At 44.7% G+C, this 17,917-nt stretch overlaps 4 protein-coding genes and 1 long non-coding RNA gene across 7 annotated transcripts; 3 read left to right on the plus strand and 2 right to left on the minus strand.

Annotated features, from left to right (window-relative positions):
- The first annotated feature begins 202 nt into the window (after nucleotides 1–202).
- LOC130527919 (rho GDP-dissociation inhibitor 1-like) lies at nucleotides 203–6,833 on the plus strand. 2 transcript variants are annotated; one of them, XR_008951144.1, is made up of 7 exons: nucleotides 203–354; nucleotides 2,201–2,389; nucleotides 3,288–3,371; nucleotides 4,263–4,339; nucleotides 4,502–4,565; nucleotides 4,884–6,278; nucleotides 6,363–6,833. XR_008951144.1 is itself a non-coding variant. In XM_057036769.1 (6 exons), exons 2-6 carry the CDS (start codon nucleotides 2,203–2,205, stop codon nucleotides 5,081–5,083), a joined length of 612 nt encoding a protein of 203 aa, XP_056892749.1. In that variant the 5' UTR covers nucleotides 203–354; nucleotides 2,201–2,202; the 3' UTR covers nucleotides 5,084–6,833. The 2 variants fall into 2 exon arrangements, 1 of the variants encoding a protein (XP_056892749.1); XM_057036769.1 differs by having other exon boundaries at nucleotides 4,884–6,833.
- Nucleotides 6,834–9,146: 2,313 nt separating this feature from the next.
- On the plus strand, nucleotides 9,147–11,909 carry ftr84 (finTRIM family, member 84). The gene is made up of 7 exons (XM_057036730.1): nucleotides 9,147–9,863; nucleotides 10,001–10,096; nucleotides 10,179–10,412; nucleotides 10,494–10,650; nucleotides 10,730–10,786; nucleotides 10,861–10,914; nucleotides 11,014–11,909. The coding sequence occupies exons 1-7, from the start codon at nucleotides 9,291–9,293 to the stop codon at nucleotides 11,553–11,555; spliced, it is 1,713 nt and encodes a 570-aa protein (XP_056892710.1). The 5' UTR covers nucleotides 9,147–9,290; the 3' UTR covers nucleotides 11,556–11,909.
- Nucleotides 11,891–13,037, minus strand: LOC130527914 (NAD(P)(+)--arginine ADP-ribosyltransferase 1-like). Its single transcript, XM_057036763.1, has 2 exons — nucleotides 12,881–13,037; nucleotides 11,891–12,801 (listed from the first exon to the last, which is right to left on the minus strand). Exons 1-2 carry the CDS (start codon nucleotides 12,965–12,967, stop codon nucleotides 12,064–12,066), a joined length of 825 nt encoding a protein of 274 aa, XP_056892743.1. The 5' UTR covers nucleotides 12,968–13,037; the 3' UTR covers nucleotides 11,891–12,063.
- A 556-nt stretch (nucleotides 13,038–13,593) lies between these two features.
- LOC130527930 (uncharacterized) lies at nucleotides 13,594–14,816 on the minus strand. The gene is made up of 2 exons (XR_008951151.1): nucleotides 14,691–14,816; nucleotides 13,594–14,531 (listed from the first exon to the last, which is right to left on the minus strand). It is a non-coding gene; the product is annotated as an uncharacterized LOC130527930 (long non-coding RNA).
- A 19-nt stretch (nucleotides 14,817–14,835) lies between these two features.
- LOC130527907 (ecto-ADP-ribosyltransferase 4-like) lies at nucleotides 14,836–17,197 on the plus strand. 2 transcript variants are annotated; one of them, XM_057036753.1, is made up of 4 exons: nucleotides 14,836–14,975; nucleotides 15,831–15,915; nucleotides 16,000–16,138; nucleotides 16,225–17,197. In XM_057036753.1, exons 1-4 carry the CDS (start codon nucleotides 14,957–14,959, stop codon nucleotides 16,969–16,971), a joined length of 990 nt encoding a protein of 329 aa, XP_056892733.1. In that variant the 5' UTR covers nucleotides 14,836–14,956; the 3' UTR covers nucleotides 16,972–17,197. The 2 variants fall into 2 exon arrangements, with proteins under 2 accessions (XP_056892733.1, XP_056892734.1); XM_057036754.1 differs by lacking the exon at nucleotides 14,836–14,975 and adding an exon at nucleotides 15,461–15,593.
- Nucleotides 17,198–17,917: the final 720 nt, after the last annotated feature.

The raw sequence follows: 17,917 nt of genomic DNA on the forward strand, positions 1-17,917 counted from the left end.
TTTAATTCTGAATGAATGTTAAATATGGAAGATCAGACTGTCATGTCTTTCATGCCATCCTGACTCCTCGTGTTGGCCTTTGCCTTTAAACGGTTTACGGACAAGTTTTGAATCGATTGTCCTGGAACCTCGGATTTGAATCTCTGCTTTGATTTGGATTCACGCATAACATGAACGTCCACTCGCTCCCGCATTGTGCGTCGCTTGCGTGAACTCCGCGCGGATTCCCGGAAACTTGCCGCGCGAGCGTCGCGCGGGGCGGCGCCGTTCCCTTGTTCGCCATAGCGGCAGATCCACCAACTGCGAACGCACGTACAGCGAAGGAGCCTGAAATCACCACTCTGCGTGTAAAAGGTACGTCTTCTCCGGTGACTGCGGCCATTAAGAGCCCGATTAAAAGCCGTCGGCATCGCGGGGTTGGTTCCAGACATGTTGTCGGACTGATGGAAAGTTAGCAGGCTAGCGTTAGCCGCAGCCCATCAAAGCCCGATTGTTCCAGAGTGGTCGACTCCGCTCCAGTCCCACCCTGCGTGTGTGCGCAGCTTCTTCCAAACACTAGCGATCCCTCGTCGGAACTTGTGCTTTCGGTCAGATTGTGTTGGCCAACATGGCACAGTGATGCCCAAACAAGTGTTTCTATGCCGGTTCTTGGATAAATCAGCGCTGACGCTGCTCGTACAGCCAAGTTGCCGCTTTGTTGAGGCGGCAGCTGCAGTTTCCACATGACGCCCATGTCTGGATCATTCTCACAATTGATGAAGAGCAGAGCAGCGGGTGTCATTTCCCACTAAATACGCTCCTGCTTCTTCAATATGTTGTCGACTCCTTTACTGTATTTGCAGGACACATATTCTGTAGTGCTGTTAAAAGGAGGGAGATAATGGGGCTGTGATGTGGCGGATACAATGGGGTTTCCTCCCAAGGCCAAACTCGATAATTGAACATTCGAGTATGTCAGTCGGATTTCATTTTTAGTCTCCCCATCTTTCCTAAACATCTTTAAAAATAACAAAAAAGGCCAGACTGCTTTCATCCTCTATTCTAGGGTGGGGTTTGTGTTAAACTGTAGGAATATACGGGCCGGAATTTAATGGCAGACGACCATCTCCTGTGCTGTTACACAATTAAAAAATCCTGGACATTTGGAGTTAAATTATTAAAGATATTATTGCATGTGTGTCTTAAAAGATAGTTATATAGATTTAATCAAGCAGTTGCATAATAGAGTCAGTTTAAAGAGCTATCCCGCAATGTTTGGGTTTAATACCTTTAACAAGTAGAAGTATACTTCTGGGATTGTAGCCTGAATATATAAGTTTAAGTACAGTTATATACAAAGCTGGAGGATGTTTAACGACTCCAGTCACAGTGTTTCTGCCTTTAGTGCTTGGAGACGTGTCTCTGTTAGTTTAAACATGCCAGAGATACACTGAAAACAGGTTTTTACAGCTAGAAATCTATTATTTAGAAGGACATTTTAATTGTTGGTGCCGGGATGTTGAAGTTCGGAGTGAATAACCAAATAATCCCAAACATAAATAAATATTGAGATGGCTCTCTTTCAAAGGCTTGTTAAAATACTTCCAGTGGAATGGGGGCCTGTCCCTGAGCCTTATTTACAATGTTGTAACTGAAGAGCTCCTATTGAGCTATTTTAGTCATTGTCATGAGAAAAGAACTGTTTGGCTCAGCTGAGCAGATGTTTGTTTGTGCAGTGGGAAAATGGACTAATTACTAATGTTTACAGCCTCTCAAACTGAGATTTGCACTCCCGGGTCACCTGTAGTCATCTTCTGAAGACAACGGGATGCTACAACCATTTGCACTCTTGTGCAAGTGATAGAAATTAAAGTCTATGAGCCTTTTTCTTTAAAAAACAAACAAACAAATTTCAGCATCTTTTTCCTTGTGTCTTGTGTTCCTGCCTGTAAAAATGCCTGGATCTGTAAAAGGCCACAAGCCCCCATGAGTCCGTCACCTGATGCATGACTCCTCATTCATTAGGCCGTTGCTGATGTCATTACAGAGAAATTAGGTTGGGTGATGTCATTCAGCAGCCAGGTTATCATTCGCCACAGATTTATCATTAGTGTGACTATTATTATTGTCTTTATGACAGCATTCTGCCATGCAGTCACCTTTATGTTCCTCATAAGTTCATATCAGTGTTGGTGTCCTCACGCGTCCGCTCTGATTCCAGACATGGCCGAGGATGAGGTGACTCCAGAGCAGCTTGCAGCCATCGCTGCAGAAAACGAGGAGCCAGAGCCAGTGAATTATAAACCGCCAGCCCAGAAATCGGTGAAGGAGATCCAAGATCTGGATAAAGATGATGAGAGCCTGCGCAAATATAAGGAAACCCTGCTCGGACCCGGGGTCACGTCTGCTGGTAATGCAGGGGGTGGATGAATGAGGAAGGGTTGGAATAGCAGAACATTTGTATCTCCTGGTAATCCGAGCAAATCTGTTTAATGCTGACACGTTTTTAAAGAAGTTACAGTATTTGTTTATCATAGAAGGAAATTATTAGTTGGTACTGTCATACATGTTTGTTGCTGAAATAAAAATACTGCAGAGCAGCAGGCCTGAGTATTCAGCTGCAGCCAGGCACAGGTAGAGTTTTAATTCTTAACAAATCTACATGCAGTATGAACATAAACACTGAGCTTATATATAGCAAAAAACTAGAAAAGGAAACTGACATCGACCCATAAAAGTTAGGCCATGGCTTCATTTCATTTACTTTAACAGGAACAAATGGAGATTGTATCCTTTAAAGGTTACGTAAAAATAAAATACCCACTTGTAATTGTGCTGTTATTCAATGTTTTATATGAATGTAATTTTATATGTAATTCTGTCATTCCTCTGCTTACCACCAGGGGGAGCCAGATGCGGCCAATGGGGCTTTTAGAAACAACAAATGATAAACAATAATTGGGTATTTCCTCACATTGATTAACAGCCCACATCATTGATAACTGCATCAACAAGTGCTCAAAATGACTATAATTTAATTCAACTAAGTTTCACCCTGTAACAAAGGAAATTTCTTTGTTACACTTGACAAGTGAATGTAATTTAGATCTTAATTAATATTTAAGGGCTGTTCTAATTCTTTCTCTCTTGATGCCGGCTACGTCTTAGAGAACATGTCATAAGATAATGTCATGTCAAAAATATACCTGTCATTGTGTAGCTGAGTTGATGTTTTTTGTCCCTAAGACAAATATGCCTGAGATATTCTTCAGTATGTATCTTTTAATAATGTTCTTTCTCTCCTTCAGATCCCACTATTCCCAATGTCCAGGTCACTCGTATGTCTCTGGTCTGCGAAGGCTCTCCAAAACCCCTGATCCTGGACCTGAAAGGTTGGTCACAACTGGGGCTGGTAAATGGGTCAGAAGCAAAGTTCAGCTTGACCTTCTCCCTTACTGACCTCATATCTTTGCCTTTTGTGGGTCATTATGTAAATGTGTAGCAGGACAGCTGGACCTCATCTTCATCCACTTGCTAATCCAGCTGCCATTCTGAATGCACCAGTAGCTATCCCTGTTTGATTATGATTTTTAAGACCAAAATATATATATAATCCTCCTTATGATGATCCCCCAATCTGATCATTCTCAGTCAGTAGGTTTTGGAAAGTGGCACTAAGAAATACTTGTGAGTGTAGACTTTTTTTTTAATCAACATTTGTTTTTCTGTAGGAGGCAAGTCAGGCTAGATGCACAAACCGAATTAGTCTTGTTTCCGTTTAGGGTGGGACCCATTTTAAGAATTTGAGGAAGGAAAAACAGAAAAAACAATGAGCCGGGATCAGAAAACAATGATGATGCCCAACAGGGCCTGTTTTTCTAGTGCGACAGGCCAGAGCCGTGACCCTCGTAGCACCAGCTCTTGGAGGCCTTCCAGACCCTCTCAGGCACATTAGCTCTGCAGACCAGGAAGAAAGCATGAAAACAGCTTGCACACAGTGTCCAGTCGTCCCTGCTGTGGTGTCACGAATGACGTCCTTCTCTTCAGTTCATTTATCAGTCACAAATGGTAGATTTGTAGATGCAACCAGTAACTTGCATCCGATTTCAGTTTCCTGAGCAGGGTTTTTTGGCCAGTTGTGATTGGTAGAAAAGCTGCCTGATTGGCTGTTTTATTCTAAAAATAGCTCTGCCTCAAAAGAGAAATGTTATGAACTCAAGTCAGTTAAATTTCCTACAGTAAAGAAATATGTGTTGTCTTCTTCCTTTGCTGCTTTGTTACAGGAGACCTGGAAGCTTTGAAGAAACAGGCCTTTGTTCTGAAAGAGGGAGTTGAATACAAGATAAAGATCAGCTTTAAGGTGAGCATATTCAACAAGAAATAGCCTTTAAATATTAAAATAGTGTGATGGTTTGCATTGAGTCGGCTGCTCCAGATTTTGCATTTAATGTTACATCTTGCTTATGAACTAGTCGATGCAACGCACAGCTTTTAAGACCCAATCCTGTCTGTGTGTCCACAGGTGAACCGAGAGATCGTTTCAGGCCTCAAGTATGTACAGCAAACATACAGGAAAGGATTGAGGAGTGAGTGTTTCTAATATTCACCATTTCTAACTAATGGCTGCAATGGCGTCATGTTACATGGTAACAGTGACACCTACTGGCCAAATGGCGTTATAGCAGTTAAACAGTCTGGACCAGTGGACAATAGACCAGAAACATGGCAATTTACTACCTTTTAAAGGAAGATAGATAGATAGATAGATAGATAGATAGATAGATAGATAGATAGATAGATAGATGTACTAGTTCCTCTTTCTGGAGATATCTTTAGAATTTTAGATTCTGTTCCTCTTTCTGGAGAAATCTCTGATTGTGCTGTCCACCTTCTTCCGTCCACAGTTGATAAGACAGACTACATGGTGGGCAGCTACGGCCCCCGAGATGCTGAATATGACTTCCTGACCTCTTTGGAAGAAGCTCCCACAGGACTGGTGGCACGCGGCCAATATAACATCAAATCTAAGTTCACTGACGATGACAAGCACGATCTGCTGTCCTGGGAATGGAACCTCAACATCAAGAAAGACTGGACAGACTAAAAAAGGCCTTTGTGTTTGGGGCCAAGAGGATGGAAATCCCCCAGCTCCATGCCCACCCCCCCCTCTCCACCACTACCCTATGTCCACCATTTTTGCCTCCATTATTTTTACATTTCATGCCCTCCTACTCGTTTTACGCCCGTGTCCCCTCCTCCCTGACAGCAGCTGTAGCATCAGCAGTAGTAGCAGACCCTCCCTCCCTCCCCCACAGTGTTTGTCGGCCCATCATGGTTCCCCTAGGTGCTTCAGAGCGACCCGCTCTGTCCCCCCCACTCCCCCACTGACCCGTGCCATGTAGCACTTCCCGCCTCAGACCCAGCCCTGGATGTGTCAGATATTCTGCTGTTCGAAGAGATTAACCCCCCCCTTCCACCGATCCAGATGGCGTCTTCCTCAGTCCGAAGTACATGTAGAAAAGAAACTCCACAATCAGCTTCGATTTGGCCTTTTCTATAAACTGAATGAACGCTTGTGTACTCAGACTGTATCCACATCGCTGTTGTGTTCATATAGCCGACCCCACCGCACTCGCTTCGGCATTCCTTAGCTCACGTATTTACTTGCTGTATTTTGTAATGACCAATATTTGCCTTGGAAAAACGATTCATTCTGATCTACTCCACTGCGCCACCCGCCCACTGCTCATCAGACGTGGATGGGGCCAAAGTGATCTAGGAAATGTAAGGGTAAATAAAGAAAAACTGCCTTACCTATGGAGTTATTCTTAAGCAGTTATCGTATGTGTAGCATCACTATAGTGCTGCACACACTCGCCGCCACCCTGTTACGCGGAAACTATAGAATTAGACCAAGTCTCTTGTCGCTTGTTTATCCACGAGGCTTTAGCAAAGATGAAAAGGGCTCTTTTTGTGTTATGCTCACAAAATAATCCTGTCAGTATATGCTAATGCGGGACAGCGGCATGCTAAAAAGGATTATAATTGATGTGTAATTGCTGTGACAGCAGCCTAAAACCCTGTGTAGGTCTGTTCATGGTTAAAGAACACAAAGCACATCCCAGAGTTTTGATTTCACACCTGTTGATGTTCTAAAGATGATAGAAACAGAGAAAGTCTGACATGTTTTTCAAGGTCTGTCACTGCACCAAGGAAAAGCTTTAAAAAACAAAAACTCGCCGCGTTCAAATGTAGGAGTTTGGTTTACGTCTGTTCTGTTCTTCGGTAAAGCAGCCGAGGTAAGAGCCTGTTCTTCTCCCTTCAAACTGCACAACCACATGATGCGTCTGCTGGTGTAACCCTGTTTTTCTTTGTTCTTTTAGGTTCGGATGAGCGTTTTGAGCCATCAGCAACCTGTCGGACAAATGTTCCGTCCATTTTAAAACCCCAAATTAAAACCCTAAACCTTTTCCCCCTCATTATTCCTCTTATCAACAAGATTGCCATGTAACTCGGCCCTCTTGACGTAAGCAACGGTGGGAGGTGAAACCAGAGCCGGCACCACTTTCAGTGGACCGGCAGGGAGCCTTGAAGGTCAGGGGACCGATTCTTTCCAGCACTGCAGCGATGAGCTCCTCACCCACTGTGGCGTCTCTCTGCGTAACATTATTGCTTATGTTGAAATGAAATCCCTGCACTGCATCAGCTCATATGGATTTACACCTTTTTATTATGCTTCTTCTCATGTATTGGAACTAAAATGCTTTCACAATCTCCAGTTTCTGTGAAAATGCTGGTGGGGTCCTGTATTATCCATGTGATCACTCTTCTTGGTCAATAAAGATTTTGCTCCATTTTGTCTCTGAGAGTGTTGCGGAAGTGGAAATTTGGGGTGTTTTTCCACGCACATCTGATCTAAAAAACATCAAATGACATAACCAAAAGTTTTGGTGGTTTATTTAAAGATGTAAGATTTAAAACCAGCACATTGTGTGTGTGTGTTTTTCTAAAATACTTGCTACAACTTGAGGGCCAAAATCTGCATTCTACCAGCGATGTGAGGACACTTTTTGCATTTTATTTGCTTTGCACTTTACAGTTTAAATCTCAAAGTGTTAAATCACAAAACATAACAGCAGTTCTAAAAGTATGAACTCTGCGGATGTGAAGAAAAGATGAGCGGAGGGAGTTTGTTGTGTCACGTTGGGTGATCCGCTCCTTGAGGTAGGGAGGAGCGTTACCATGGATACACTGGTGAGTGACAGATCTTGTACTCAGCCCAGGACAGGGAGCCAGCGGAGTGAATCCAAGGGTGGACTGATGTGCTCCTAATTTTTGGTTTCTTGCAGCTCTGTGGACTGACAATTTTTTTTTTTACCTTCTTATAAGGACTGAGTTGCAATAGTCCAGCCTGTCCAGTCCCCCATATTGGCTGTTTCCTACATCTTCAAAGACTGTCCAGACTGAGGATTAAAACCTGGTTTTAACATTGGAATTGGGTTTAGTTTGGGATTGGGGTAAAGGAGTTAGTTGGGATGTGAGCTGGGGAATGCATGATTGTCTTTTTTAATAGTCCTCACAAAGATAGAATTATAAGTGTGTGTGTGCGTGTGTACACAGTTGTTTTTTTGGGGGGGGGGGGACTCGAACTGTTCCCGATGTTACACTTTGGCTGTTGACTTGTTTTGTATATTATTTTAGTGTCAGAGTAACACGTTCTCATGTAATAGGAGATCTTTGTTTTTGTCTTACTTTCTACTGACGAGTAAGACATCTCTCTCTGTTTGAAAGTCTTTGGTAGGTGCAGATGGTCAACAAGTTCCACCTGAAGATCATCAACGTTCCTGCGTCCTGATTGGCTGATATAAAGGTGGAAGGATCCTAGTAGAGGTTTTTGTATGAGAGGAAGGCCTTTTCATTCGTGAACTGCTAAAAACTTTGTGTGTGAATTATTGCTGCTTTGACCGAGCCCTTTATTCTTGTTGAGGTTTTCACCTTACTTGCAAGTTGGGCTCAACCTTTTATAGCACCTGTAAATAGCACTAATTTCTCTTTTCTTTGACTTGGGGTTTAGTTAGTGGGTCAATTCAGAAGGTAGGCTGTATTGATTGGCTTCTCTAGTCTCGTCATCCACTCATTGTTACAACTGTAAACCTGTGCGTTTAAGGACTGATGTTATTTGTATTGTTTTATTTAATTACAATAAATCACTCTTTTTAACTCCCTGAGCCAGCCACTTTTATTATGCTCCCAAACCCCTAGACTGGGATGTAACAATAGTAAGTCCTCCAGCCTTTCAATGCTTAAAAAAGTCCACCCACAAGCTATTTTGGTGCAGTCAAAAGGAAAAACCCTGACTTCTGCTCCACACCTATTTTTAAGATGTTGCTGCAATCTGGTTAATCTTTCTGGATCTTTTGTCCTTTGTTTATGTCCTGACTTCCCCCTGCAGCATGCGTGAAAGAACTAAATACATCCTATACTAAACTACAGGAGATTGGTTCTCCCTGTGAGCAGGTGCAAAGGCGTTATAACTATGATTCAAAGAAGGAGTCAAGACATCTGCAGTGTTAATCAAATATGTTAAACAGACAATTAAGAGAAATCACATTAATAAATGTGTAAAGAGGGGGCTCATTCTGAGGGGACCGTAACACAGTAAACAGCATAATAAAGTATTGATTCATTCACAGAGTAATAAAACACAGAGTTTCTGGTCAGGATTGGGGTTTAGCTGAATTGTTCTTTCTGTCTACCCGCACAACGATCCTGTCGCTGTCCTCTCTGTTTCCAGCATAAACAGAAAAGGTTGTTTTGAAATCAGGCACCATCATGAAACTCAGCGCTTGGCCAAATGGAAAGCAAAAGGGTGGAATATTCTCAGTAAAGCAACCCACAGCTGTTCACCAAAACGGCGGTTGTCAGGGGCAACGGGTCTTAAACAATGGAAAGTCACAAACCCGTGATGGCACAGTCATAGATATAGCGTAATACTGTTAAATGCTAACACTTTATGCTAAATCCCAGTTAAATGCTGGGTGGCGTGGGTGTTGAAAACAGACAGACTGGTGTTTGGGGTAGTAACTTAACCTTACGTAATGTTTACCTGAACTTCCTGCTCGGTGGACAAATTCCTATATGGTTGCAGATTTTAGCACCTGTAGTTTCACTCAGATCTTTTATTGACAGTCAAAACAAAGCTTGCCTTTAAATATCACCGCCCTCGTCGCCTCTAGTCTGGAAAGGACCTTCAGGATCGCCGCACGTCCAGCATCACAAATATCGATCGATCATTTTCACCTAAAGGCAACATGGCGGAGTCGAGTTTTCCTTCACCACCGGAGCTTTACTGCCCCCTCTGTGCCGACGCGCTCCGAGATCCAGTCACCATTCCTTGTGGAGACACCTACTGCCTGGAGTGCATCAAGATCTACTGGGACCAGTTTGACCACATGGGGGTGTACAGTTGTCCGCAGTGCCGCGCGACCTTCACGCCACGGCCCGTGCTGCGACACAATCTGCCCGACGTGAACCACGAGCCGCGGCGCCAGCTTCCGGAGCTCATGCCGTTTCCCTACATGCACCGCGAGTCCTACTGCGACTTCTGCGTGGGTCGCCGCAATAAAGCGGTCAAGTCGTGCCTGATGTGCCTGGCCTACTACTGCGAAACCCACGTCAAGCCGCATTACGAGTCCTCCACCTTCAAGAGACACAAGCTGGTGGACGAGACCGGTCATCTGGACAGGAAGATCTGCCCCCAGCACGAGAAAGGCCTGGAGCTCTTCTGTCGCTCCGACCAGATGTGCATCTGCGTGCTGTGCACTGTCAGAGAGCACCGCGGCCACAACATCGCCTCAGCGGAGGAAGAGCGGATCGAAAAGCAAGTGAGTCTGAAGGTCGAAAGTCGTTTCTTGTCTCTCAATGGAATTTATTTTTTTAACGGAGGGGGTCATTTGTGGATTTACAGATCCACGGATCCTTTTATCTTGTTCTGGGATAAACGAATATCTTGTTTCGCTAGAAAATCTTGGTGGTCACACAGTCTGAAGTCCAGTACATCATTCAAGAGAGGATGAAGGAGCTGCAGGAGCTCAAACACAATGTGGACGTATTAAAAGTAAGACCGCAGACATCAGGGTCACATGACGTCGGATGTCACCCTTGGAAACCTGTGGATAAATGGATTTTTTGCCCCGTAGAGCGGCGCCCAGCGAGCGCAGGCAGAAAGCGATAAGACCTTCCACGAGATGCTGCAGGCGGTGGAGCGCTGGAAGGCTGAAATCAACCAGATGATAATGGCCAACATGCAGGCGGCGATGGCGCAGGCCGACGGCTACGTGGAGCGCCTGGAGCAGGAGATAATGGAGCTGCAGCGGCGAGACGCGGAGCTGCGGCAGATCCTGGAGACAGAAGACAACATCCACTTCCTGCAGGTGGAGCCCGCGGGCGAGGCGAAACGGTACATTTGCCTTCACATCGGAGTGTTTTCATTCCTTTTTGTTCTGCGCGTCCAGAATTTTCCCACCTTGTGCGTCCCTCCCGAAGCCATGGTGCCCAAAGTTCTAATCAACCCTCAGTTTTCCTTCGGCGAGATGAGCAAGACGGCCATAGACATGAAGGAACATCTGGATGACATCTGCAAGAAAGAACTGAGCAAAATTTCCAAGACAGGTTTGTGTCACGCAGATGAGACTGAATACATCTGGTATTCCACGTGCTTTGCACACATCTGTAATTGTATCGTCCACAGTTAACGAAACCCCCGTGTACATACTTTTACCAAGAAACGGAGACAAACGACTGAAAGGTAAATGAAGCGTCGCGTAAATGTGCATTAACATGAAAGTCTTATATCTGACTATAATGACCGTGTTTCTTCAGTTCCCTCAAGAGCTGATCTTCAGGAGCCGAAAACGAGGGCGGACTTCCTACGATGTGAGTATAAAAGGAGAAAAGAAAAGAGAATACAGGAATGTTGCTTGGATACATTAAATATTGGTCATAAAAAACCTGCTTATTTGGCTCTTTATTCAGACTCCTGCAAGATGACCTTTGACCCAAACACCGCCTACAAAGAGCTGGTCATGTCAGACGGCAACCAGAAGGTCACGCGGAAGAAAACGGTCCACTTTTACCCAGATCACCCCGAGCGTTTCGATGGGTTCTCGCAGGTGTTGTGCAAGGAGCCTCTGTCGGGGTTTAGGTTTTACTGGGAGGCCGAGTGGACGGGGGAGTTTTCCATCGGGGTGGCCTACAGGAGCATCAGTCGCAAAGGGAAGAACTCGCACAGCCTGCTGGGATACAACGACAAGTCTTGGAGTCTCCTCTGCTCGGACTCGGGCTACTCCGCCTGGCACAGTAAAGTAGACCGGGACCTCCCCGACGCCCCCAGGGCCGCGCGGATCGGGGTGTACCTGGATTACGCAGGCAACACCGTCGCATTTTACGCGGTGAAGGAGAACATGGAGCTCATCCACAAGTTCAAAGCTCAATTCAGCGAGCCTCTGTATGCTGGCTTTGGGGTGGGATCTTCTGTAACTCTCTGCCAGCTGAGGCAAAGTCACACCCCTTATTAAGATTTCAGCAATGGTCAAACAAAATATTGAATCCACAGCACGAGCACGAGCACGATAGGTTAGATACGCGGTCCGGCCGTGTGTCCGCAATTTGCAACAGTAGCAAAAGGTCATCAGTGTACAGTGAATAAAAGTAAATCCCCACTGTTACATGTCTGGAGGTTTTTATTCCCAAAAGAAGGAATAAGCTATTGGGTTCTTTAGCTCTGAATTTAAATGACCTCTAATGCTGCTTCGGGGTTTAGATGTTCGGGGTTCATTTGCTCTGGCTCTTACGTGTTTTGCTTCTGGACAGAGTCAGAAGGAAAATAACTCCACAAATGTGAAACAACGAATAAAGGAGGCACAAAAATGTTTAATCGTTTTCGTTTTGCACGCTTACACTTTCAGCAACACCACAGGGAGACTCCTCCATTCAGCTTAAAGTAGATGACAAGGTAAGAAAATTCGGTGGACTCTGTTGGTCGATGTAATGACTTGCTTGAGCGCGTGCGACCTGTGATGCTGGTTATTGTGGGAAAAGAGCACAATTCAGATTAGAGAGAGCGTGCGTGCTCTTTAGTTCGTAGACGACATCGCATTCAAGACTGGGCTGCTGACATCGGCGCTTTATCCCCGTGACATTGAAGACCTCGTAAGGAGGAATGAGCGCTTCCGTGTCCACGTTTCCAAACATGGAGATGTCCGCCCCGTAGCAGGTTTCAATTTTAAAGCAGGACTTGTTCCCCTTTCTCTGCTTGGTGTTGTAGCCGCGCAGCGTGGTCGACGTGAAGTAACCGAATCGGATCTCCTTGCCCAGGACGTTTTGGCTGAAGTACTGATCGACTCTGTGGTACGCTATGAAACACCTGCCTTTTTCTTTTCCTCGAGCGTTGAGGTTCTGGAGGGCGTCGGTCAGGAAAAAGGTCATGGAGTGATAGCTGAAGGTGGTTTTGTAGTTACAGTGCTGGGTCTGAATAGCCGTCTTGATGTCCTGGTAGATCTGCCGTTTGCCAAAGTTATACGCATAAATGGCAATGAACTGTTCTTTGGCCATCACGGTCTCTCTCTTCCATTTGGTGTTATAGACTTGCTCCGCTTCCTCCCACGCCTGCCTGAATTGGCTGTTTGTGTTCTTCTCATTGGGCAGGAACTCTTTCTCCACCTTGGTCTTCATTTTGTCCTTGCAGCCGCTGTACATGTCGTCGACGGCGTTGGGCGCCATGTCCAGTGTGATGACAGGCTCTGTGGCGGGTATGGCGGTGACCTTCAGACAGGAGAATGAACAGACTGCTTGGTTAAAAGACAAACGCTGGAATAAATAGTCGTAACTGCTGGTTTATTACCTGTTCCGTTGCTGTCGAGACTCCACAGCTGAGTAAAAGGGCCCAAACTGCTACTGCTTCCATTCTCCCCTGATGTAGAAATGTCATGGCTGCATCTAACTTAATGTCCGACTGATTGTGAAATCCCCTCTGGCGCGCGCCGCTGGTGCTGCTCCTACTGTATATAATGTTCAGTAAAGGAAGATAAACTCCAGGTGAGAGATACAGGAGAGTGATGCAAATAAGGCCGCGCTGCTTCGTTGACCGTACAAGGGAAAGGACAGGGTTTATCTTCACAAACGTTTGTGGAACACAAGATTAACGTACTACAGAATATTTGCTCTGATGTCGAGGAACATACGCGCACAATCGCACACATGTTCTTGCTCTTCTATCTTTGTGAGGACTTTCATAGGCTCATTGTATTACCCAGCTCCCTACCCTTACCCTAAGCATCCCAGCTAATTCTGACACCGACCTAAACCCAATTCTCAGCTCAACCTTCCTGCTACTGAGTAGACATGGAGCAGGTACAAGAACAGACACACGCACACACATTCTTGTTCCTCTGTCTTTTAGAGACCTTAATCTTCAAACGGACTCTTAATGCATTCTGAAGCATTTGGACTTAAGACACCTGAATAAATGCTCTGGTGATCAAAGTATTTCTAATCTAATCCATCCAAATATTTCCAAACGCCATCATTGGCTAAGAAAAAGTCAAAGTGTCTGAAGAAATTGCAACAACATTGTTTAATTAGGCAAAAGCACACATGCAAATTTTCATTTATGTAAACGCAGACAAAGTGGACTCAAACATCTTGTCAGGGTGCGTACTACAGTGTTCAGTAACGTTACATTGGATAGATAATCAGATAATATAAATGCAAATAACAGAGCCTCTATCGTGACCTTAAATGGAAGCCTGAACTAGAATTGTGGAAGCTTGGTGTAGACTCATAAGGCTGTGCTCCCTAATTCTGATGCAATATTTTGGCAGTTTAATGGAAAACACAATTTATTTTTCAGCCTTTAAAGGAAAGGGAACAGTAAAGATCCATCAATCCATCATTACAGTAACACCATGTATTCGCCATTAACTATCATACAGAATAAGGTCACAACTGCTTGGTAATAAATCATGAAGCATCAATATGCTGCTTATACACGTGTTAATAAGCAGGTAGTTAATGGTGAATATGTTTTCCTTTTTTCTAATCTTGGCCACAGGGTTAGGGTTAGGGTCTAGACTCCATCTCAATCATCACCAGGTCAGAGGCAGGAATCCTCTGGATCCTGGACAGGTCACTACAGGGCACCGTTCACCCATACACTCAACCCTGGGGGTGTCTCCAATCAATCTGATGTCCTTATCTTTGGACTTTGGGAGGAAACCCACACGGATCTGGGATTGATCCTAGACCCTTCTGGCTATGAGGCGACTCAGCCGACCAGCCAATGTGTATTTACTTTACTTGTAAGTCATTTACCAGAACACAAATAAGCGTGTCCAGGCATTTTTACTCAGGTTTCTGTTTCCATTTGAAAAGGACACCATTTGCTGACGAGCCAGTCGACAAACAGGTCGGTCGTAGCGGCTGCAGATCAGCACCATTGTTGTTGTCAGCGGGGTACGTCTCGCAGGCGGGGGCAACCCACCGGTTTCTGATCCCTGCAGCAGCCGCAGGCAGGAACAGCAGTCAGCAATTACATTCCCGAGTGTTGCATATTCAGATTGAAGTGTAATGCAGCTTCATCGTTTGTTCCAGTATATATTTACAGGCAAATGCCACTACGGTGATTATAGAAAGGGTCAAATGTGTTCTCTTACTTGCGCAGGTTCCTGAGGCCACCAGAGCAGGAGGAACGGGTCATTAAATAATAGAAAAGCCATCAGCAGCAACACACAAAGGGTCGCTAAACTTTTCCAATTGCCAAACTGGATGTGCCTGAAAGAAACAAACGCGGGTTTGAAAAGGAAAACACAGCTTTGGCTCTGTACAATCCTGTTTCTGTCATTTCGACTCTAGTTGCCGGTCAAACTCTGACCTGACTGGCTGAGACAACAAGAGGAAGAAGAACTAAACAATAAAGCCTATGTCACCCCACATTTACGGTACTTGTCGTCTACCAACATCACATCACTACATCCTGATCACTTTAGCTTTCCTGTGCAGCGTATCACTTATTCTGAGTTTCCTCAGCAGCGTCATGATCAGAATCAAAATCAGAACCAGGGTACTTTATTGATCCCTTTAGGGGGTGTCCATTAGGGAAATTAGCATCTCCCAAAGAAACGTACAGCGCTGTTTAAAAAAAAAAAAATAATAAAAAAAAAAAAAAAAACAACCTGCAGATGTTGAGTTAGCCAGGAACCCTCAACTCTTTACTGGTGAGACCACACAGCACAAAACGCTCGCCCAATGTGGGTTTCGTGAGTTTGAAACAACATGACAGAGCGCGAGGTGCAGTTTTAGTCTCTCCCGGGTTGCAGCGTGACCTGCATGTTTCCTGATCCTGCTCAAACGCTCGTCACAAACAAAAATCTGGTCTTGGTTTTGTCAGTCACAGCGGGCGGGAGATTCTCCATGCGGCAACACTGGTCGTTCCAGTTTGGTAGCACACAGCCGTGTTAAATAATCCTGCGTAATTTAAAAGCACTTATAGCAAGGGGAGAGCGCAGCAGACCCATTTTGCTCCAACAAACCATTGCCATGGCCGCGCCGACAGTGTGGTGAGCTGCAACTAACATATTTAGTAATGATTTAAAGAGGGTGACTTTGTGTGTGAGTGTGTTTATGTGTGTGTCGGGGGGTAAAAGAGTGACATAAACGCTGTTGCTGCTCCATCCTAGTGTCTCAAATGTTGGATCGCGATACCTAACAGGACATTTGATGTTTTCACAAGGTGCTGGCTTGATTACTTTAATGCTGTGTACACTGGCGTTAACCGGCCTCTTTCCCGTCTCCAGTTGCTTCAACGCCGTGTTCCACGCTTTCTAACGCAGACATCAAGACCGTATCATCCCCATTCTGTGTTCTGTCTGCTGCCTCCAGGTATGATTTACTGTTTCTATGAGTGCAAATAACAGACATCACAGAGTTCTGTAGTGGATGACGCATCATTTTACTGTGTTCCAGATTCATTATGCCTGCCAGCGACAGGGAAACATGCCAGAGGAGAGCTTTGTCTACATGCGCCATTACTGCAATTGTCTTTTTAAGTGCACTGCTGATCTTTGCTGTTTTACATAGCAGCTGGCACTATCTCCTTGGACAGGTATTCTCTTCACGGAATTACGTTGTATAAGTGTAACTTGAAGTATCACGAACGGCCAAATGCTATAACAGACGTTCCTGATGCAGGATGATCAGGATCCAGACCTGGATCTGAATCCCGATGCCTGTACGTCCAAGGTCATAGTCACAGCAGACCGGTCGAGGATATGGAACGCCAGCATGAACTTCAGCCAAGCCTTGAGCAATGCAGAGCAAAAAGCTACAACTCCTGAGCACCGTTACATGCAGAAACAGCATTCAGTCGCCATATACATGTACACACAAGCTGTGAGGCGGCCGGGGGGGACCGTCCTTACGGCTGCGGAGGGTCCTGAAAAACAACTCACCTCTGAATCTCAACCCCTTTTCGTTTATCTAAGCGAAGCCATTCAGATTCTGAAACACAGTCAGAGGTTGTGCCACACGACAAGTTACCCTTCAGACCCCTCCTTGAATCTGAACACGTCCGGCAAACTGTTGCGCTTCGGCACGTTTGTCCTCGGCTCTGATGGGTGTCGTTGGAGGGGAAACACGTGTTTCCAGGTCCACACGTGTTTCGGCGTTGATATAAGTCACTACTCAGCATTGGAAGAGGACGGCCAGGTGTTGATTCCCCCGTACGAGGTTTTCAAAGTCACCCACGTCTCCTCGGATCCCCGGAGGGGCGAGTTCACCCACAAACTGGAGAGCAACCTCAACTGTGTTTATGACAGGGCGAGTGAGTCGCTCCATCCAATTATAGTCAATGAGTCCTGGGTGATGTTTGGCATCACCTTTATGGTGATTGTGTTCCTTTTCTTACCTTTTGTGATTTTTAAGGTGTTAAAAAAATGAGAGCTTAAAATCTTTAATTGAGATGGGCTTTATAATGGAAGGCTTCGCGGGCCAGTTTGGTGTTCTGATGCCAAAGACATTTAATTTATGCAGGATGTGCGTAGCATGATTTGCTTCGTTGATTTATTTATTTTTTTAAATGTGGCTCGATATTTCCGAGAGTTTGATGAGAAAAAACATACGTTAAATTGTTGGATCGCTATACGCTAAAATGTGTCACTGCTGATCTGCGTGTTCTTCGAATGAAGACTTCAAGAAGAAAAATGACAATTTCTCTCTGTAAAATGTATTTAGCAAATAGAACCGATTCAAGATACAAATATCACGGAGCTCCGGGCCAGTTCAAAACCCTACAATAACAAAGTCAATTATCTTGACTCAGTCTTTTATGGAAACACATAGGCAAATTACTGATGCTAATCCAGTCCTATGTTGTATTCTGATTGGATGACCTCTTCTTCTTCTTCCAGTTCCATTGGATGCTGGCATCGTCCTTGTTCTCCATTGTTTTTAACTGTTTCACAGATAGCCAGATCAAAGTTCACATTCTTCCTGCAGATAAATCAACACCACTAAACTATGCTGTCCAGTTTTACGATGTTTGTTTAACACTTTCATCCTGACTGTCTCCCCTGATTACAATTATCCAAACAACAGTTATGTCAAGGGAGGGTCAACTGACTACTTATTGTTTTTACTCTTGCTAATGATTACCTATATTATCCTTAACTTCTAAACTAACTGTAACAGAAAACAGAAACATATACAAAAAGCAAACACAATTCTCTTCAAAAGTCGGAAACATGAGTTGATTAAAAAAAAAAAAAACCCACAAAAAAAAAAAAGAGAAACCGCAGGAGATGAACACTACCACTGTCATGAGACAACTGATGCTGGCACAGATATAACATGTGGAAACATCTGGAACTGGAGGGACGCCAGAGCC

Source organism: Takifugu flavidus, chromosome 6, assembly GCF_003711565.1.
Source record: "Takifugu flavidus isolate HTHZ2018 chromosome 6, ASM371156v2, whole genome shotgun sequence".
In the NCBI taxonomy this organism is placed as follows: domain Eukaryota; kingdom Metazoa; phylum Chordata; class Actinopteri; order Tetraodontiformes; family Tetraodontidae; genus Takifugu; species Takifugu flavidus.

Coding starts and splice junctions, on each gene's coding strand:
- LOC130527919 (XM_057036769.1), top strand. CDS start 2,203: ATGGCCGAGGATGAGGTGACTCCAGAGCAGCTTGCAGCCATCGCTGCA. Junction 3,372..4,262: donor CCTGATCCTGGACCTGAAAG/GTTGGTCACAAC, acceptor GCTTTGTTACAG/GAGACCTGGAAGCTTTGAAG. Junction 4,340..4,501: donor AGATAAAGATCAGCTTTAAG/GTGAGCATATTC, acceptor GTGTGTCCACAG/GTGAACCGAGAGATCGTTTC.
- ftr84 (XM_057036730.1), top strand. CDS start 9,291: ATGGCGGAGTCGAGTTTTCCTTCACCACCGGAGCTTTACTGCCCCCTC. Junction 9,864..10,000: donor AAGAGCGGATCGAAAAGCAA/GTGAGTCTGAAG, acceptor TTGTTTCGCTAG/AAAATCTTGGTGGTCACACA. Junction 10,651..10,729: donor GAGCAAAATTTCCAAGACAG/GTTTGTGTCACG, acceptor TATCGTCCACAG/TTAACGAAACCCCCGTGTAC.
- LOC130527914 (XM_057036763.1), bottom strand. CDS start 12,967: ATGACATTTCTACATCAGGGGAGAATGGAAGCAGTAGCAGTTTGGGCC. Junction 12,802..12,880: donor TCTCGACAGCAACGGAACAG/GTAATAAACCAG, acceptor TCCTGTCTGAAG/GTCACCGCCATACCCGCCAC.
- LOC130527907 (XM_057036753.1), top strand. Junction 15,916..15,999: donor GTTCTGTCTGCTGCCTCCAG/GTATGATTTACT, acceptor ACTGTGTTCCAG/ATTCATTATGCCTGCCAGCG. Junction 16,139..16,224: donor GGCACTATCTCCTTGGACAG/GTATTCTCTTCA, acceptor TTCCTGATGCAG/GATGATCAGGATCCAGACCT.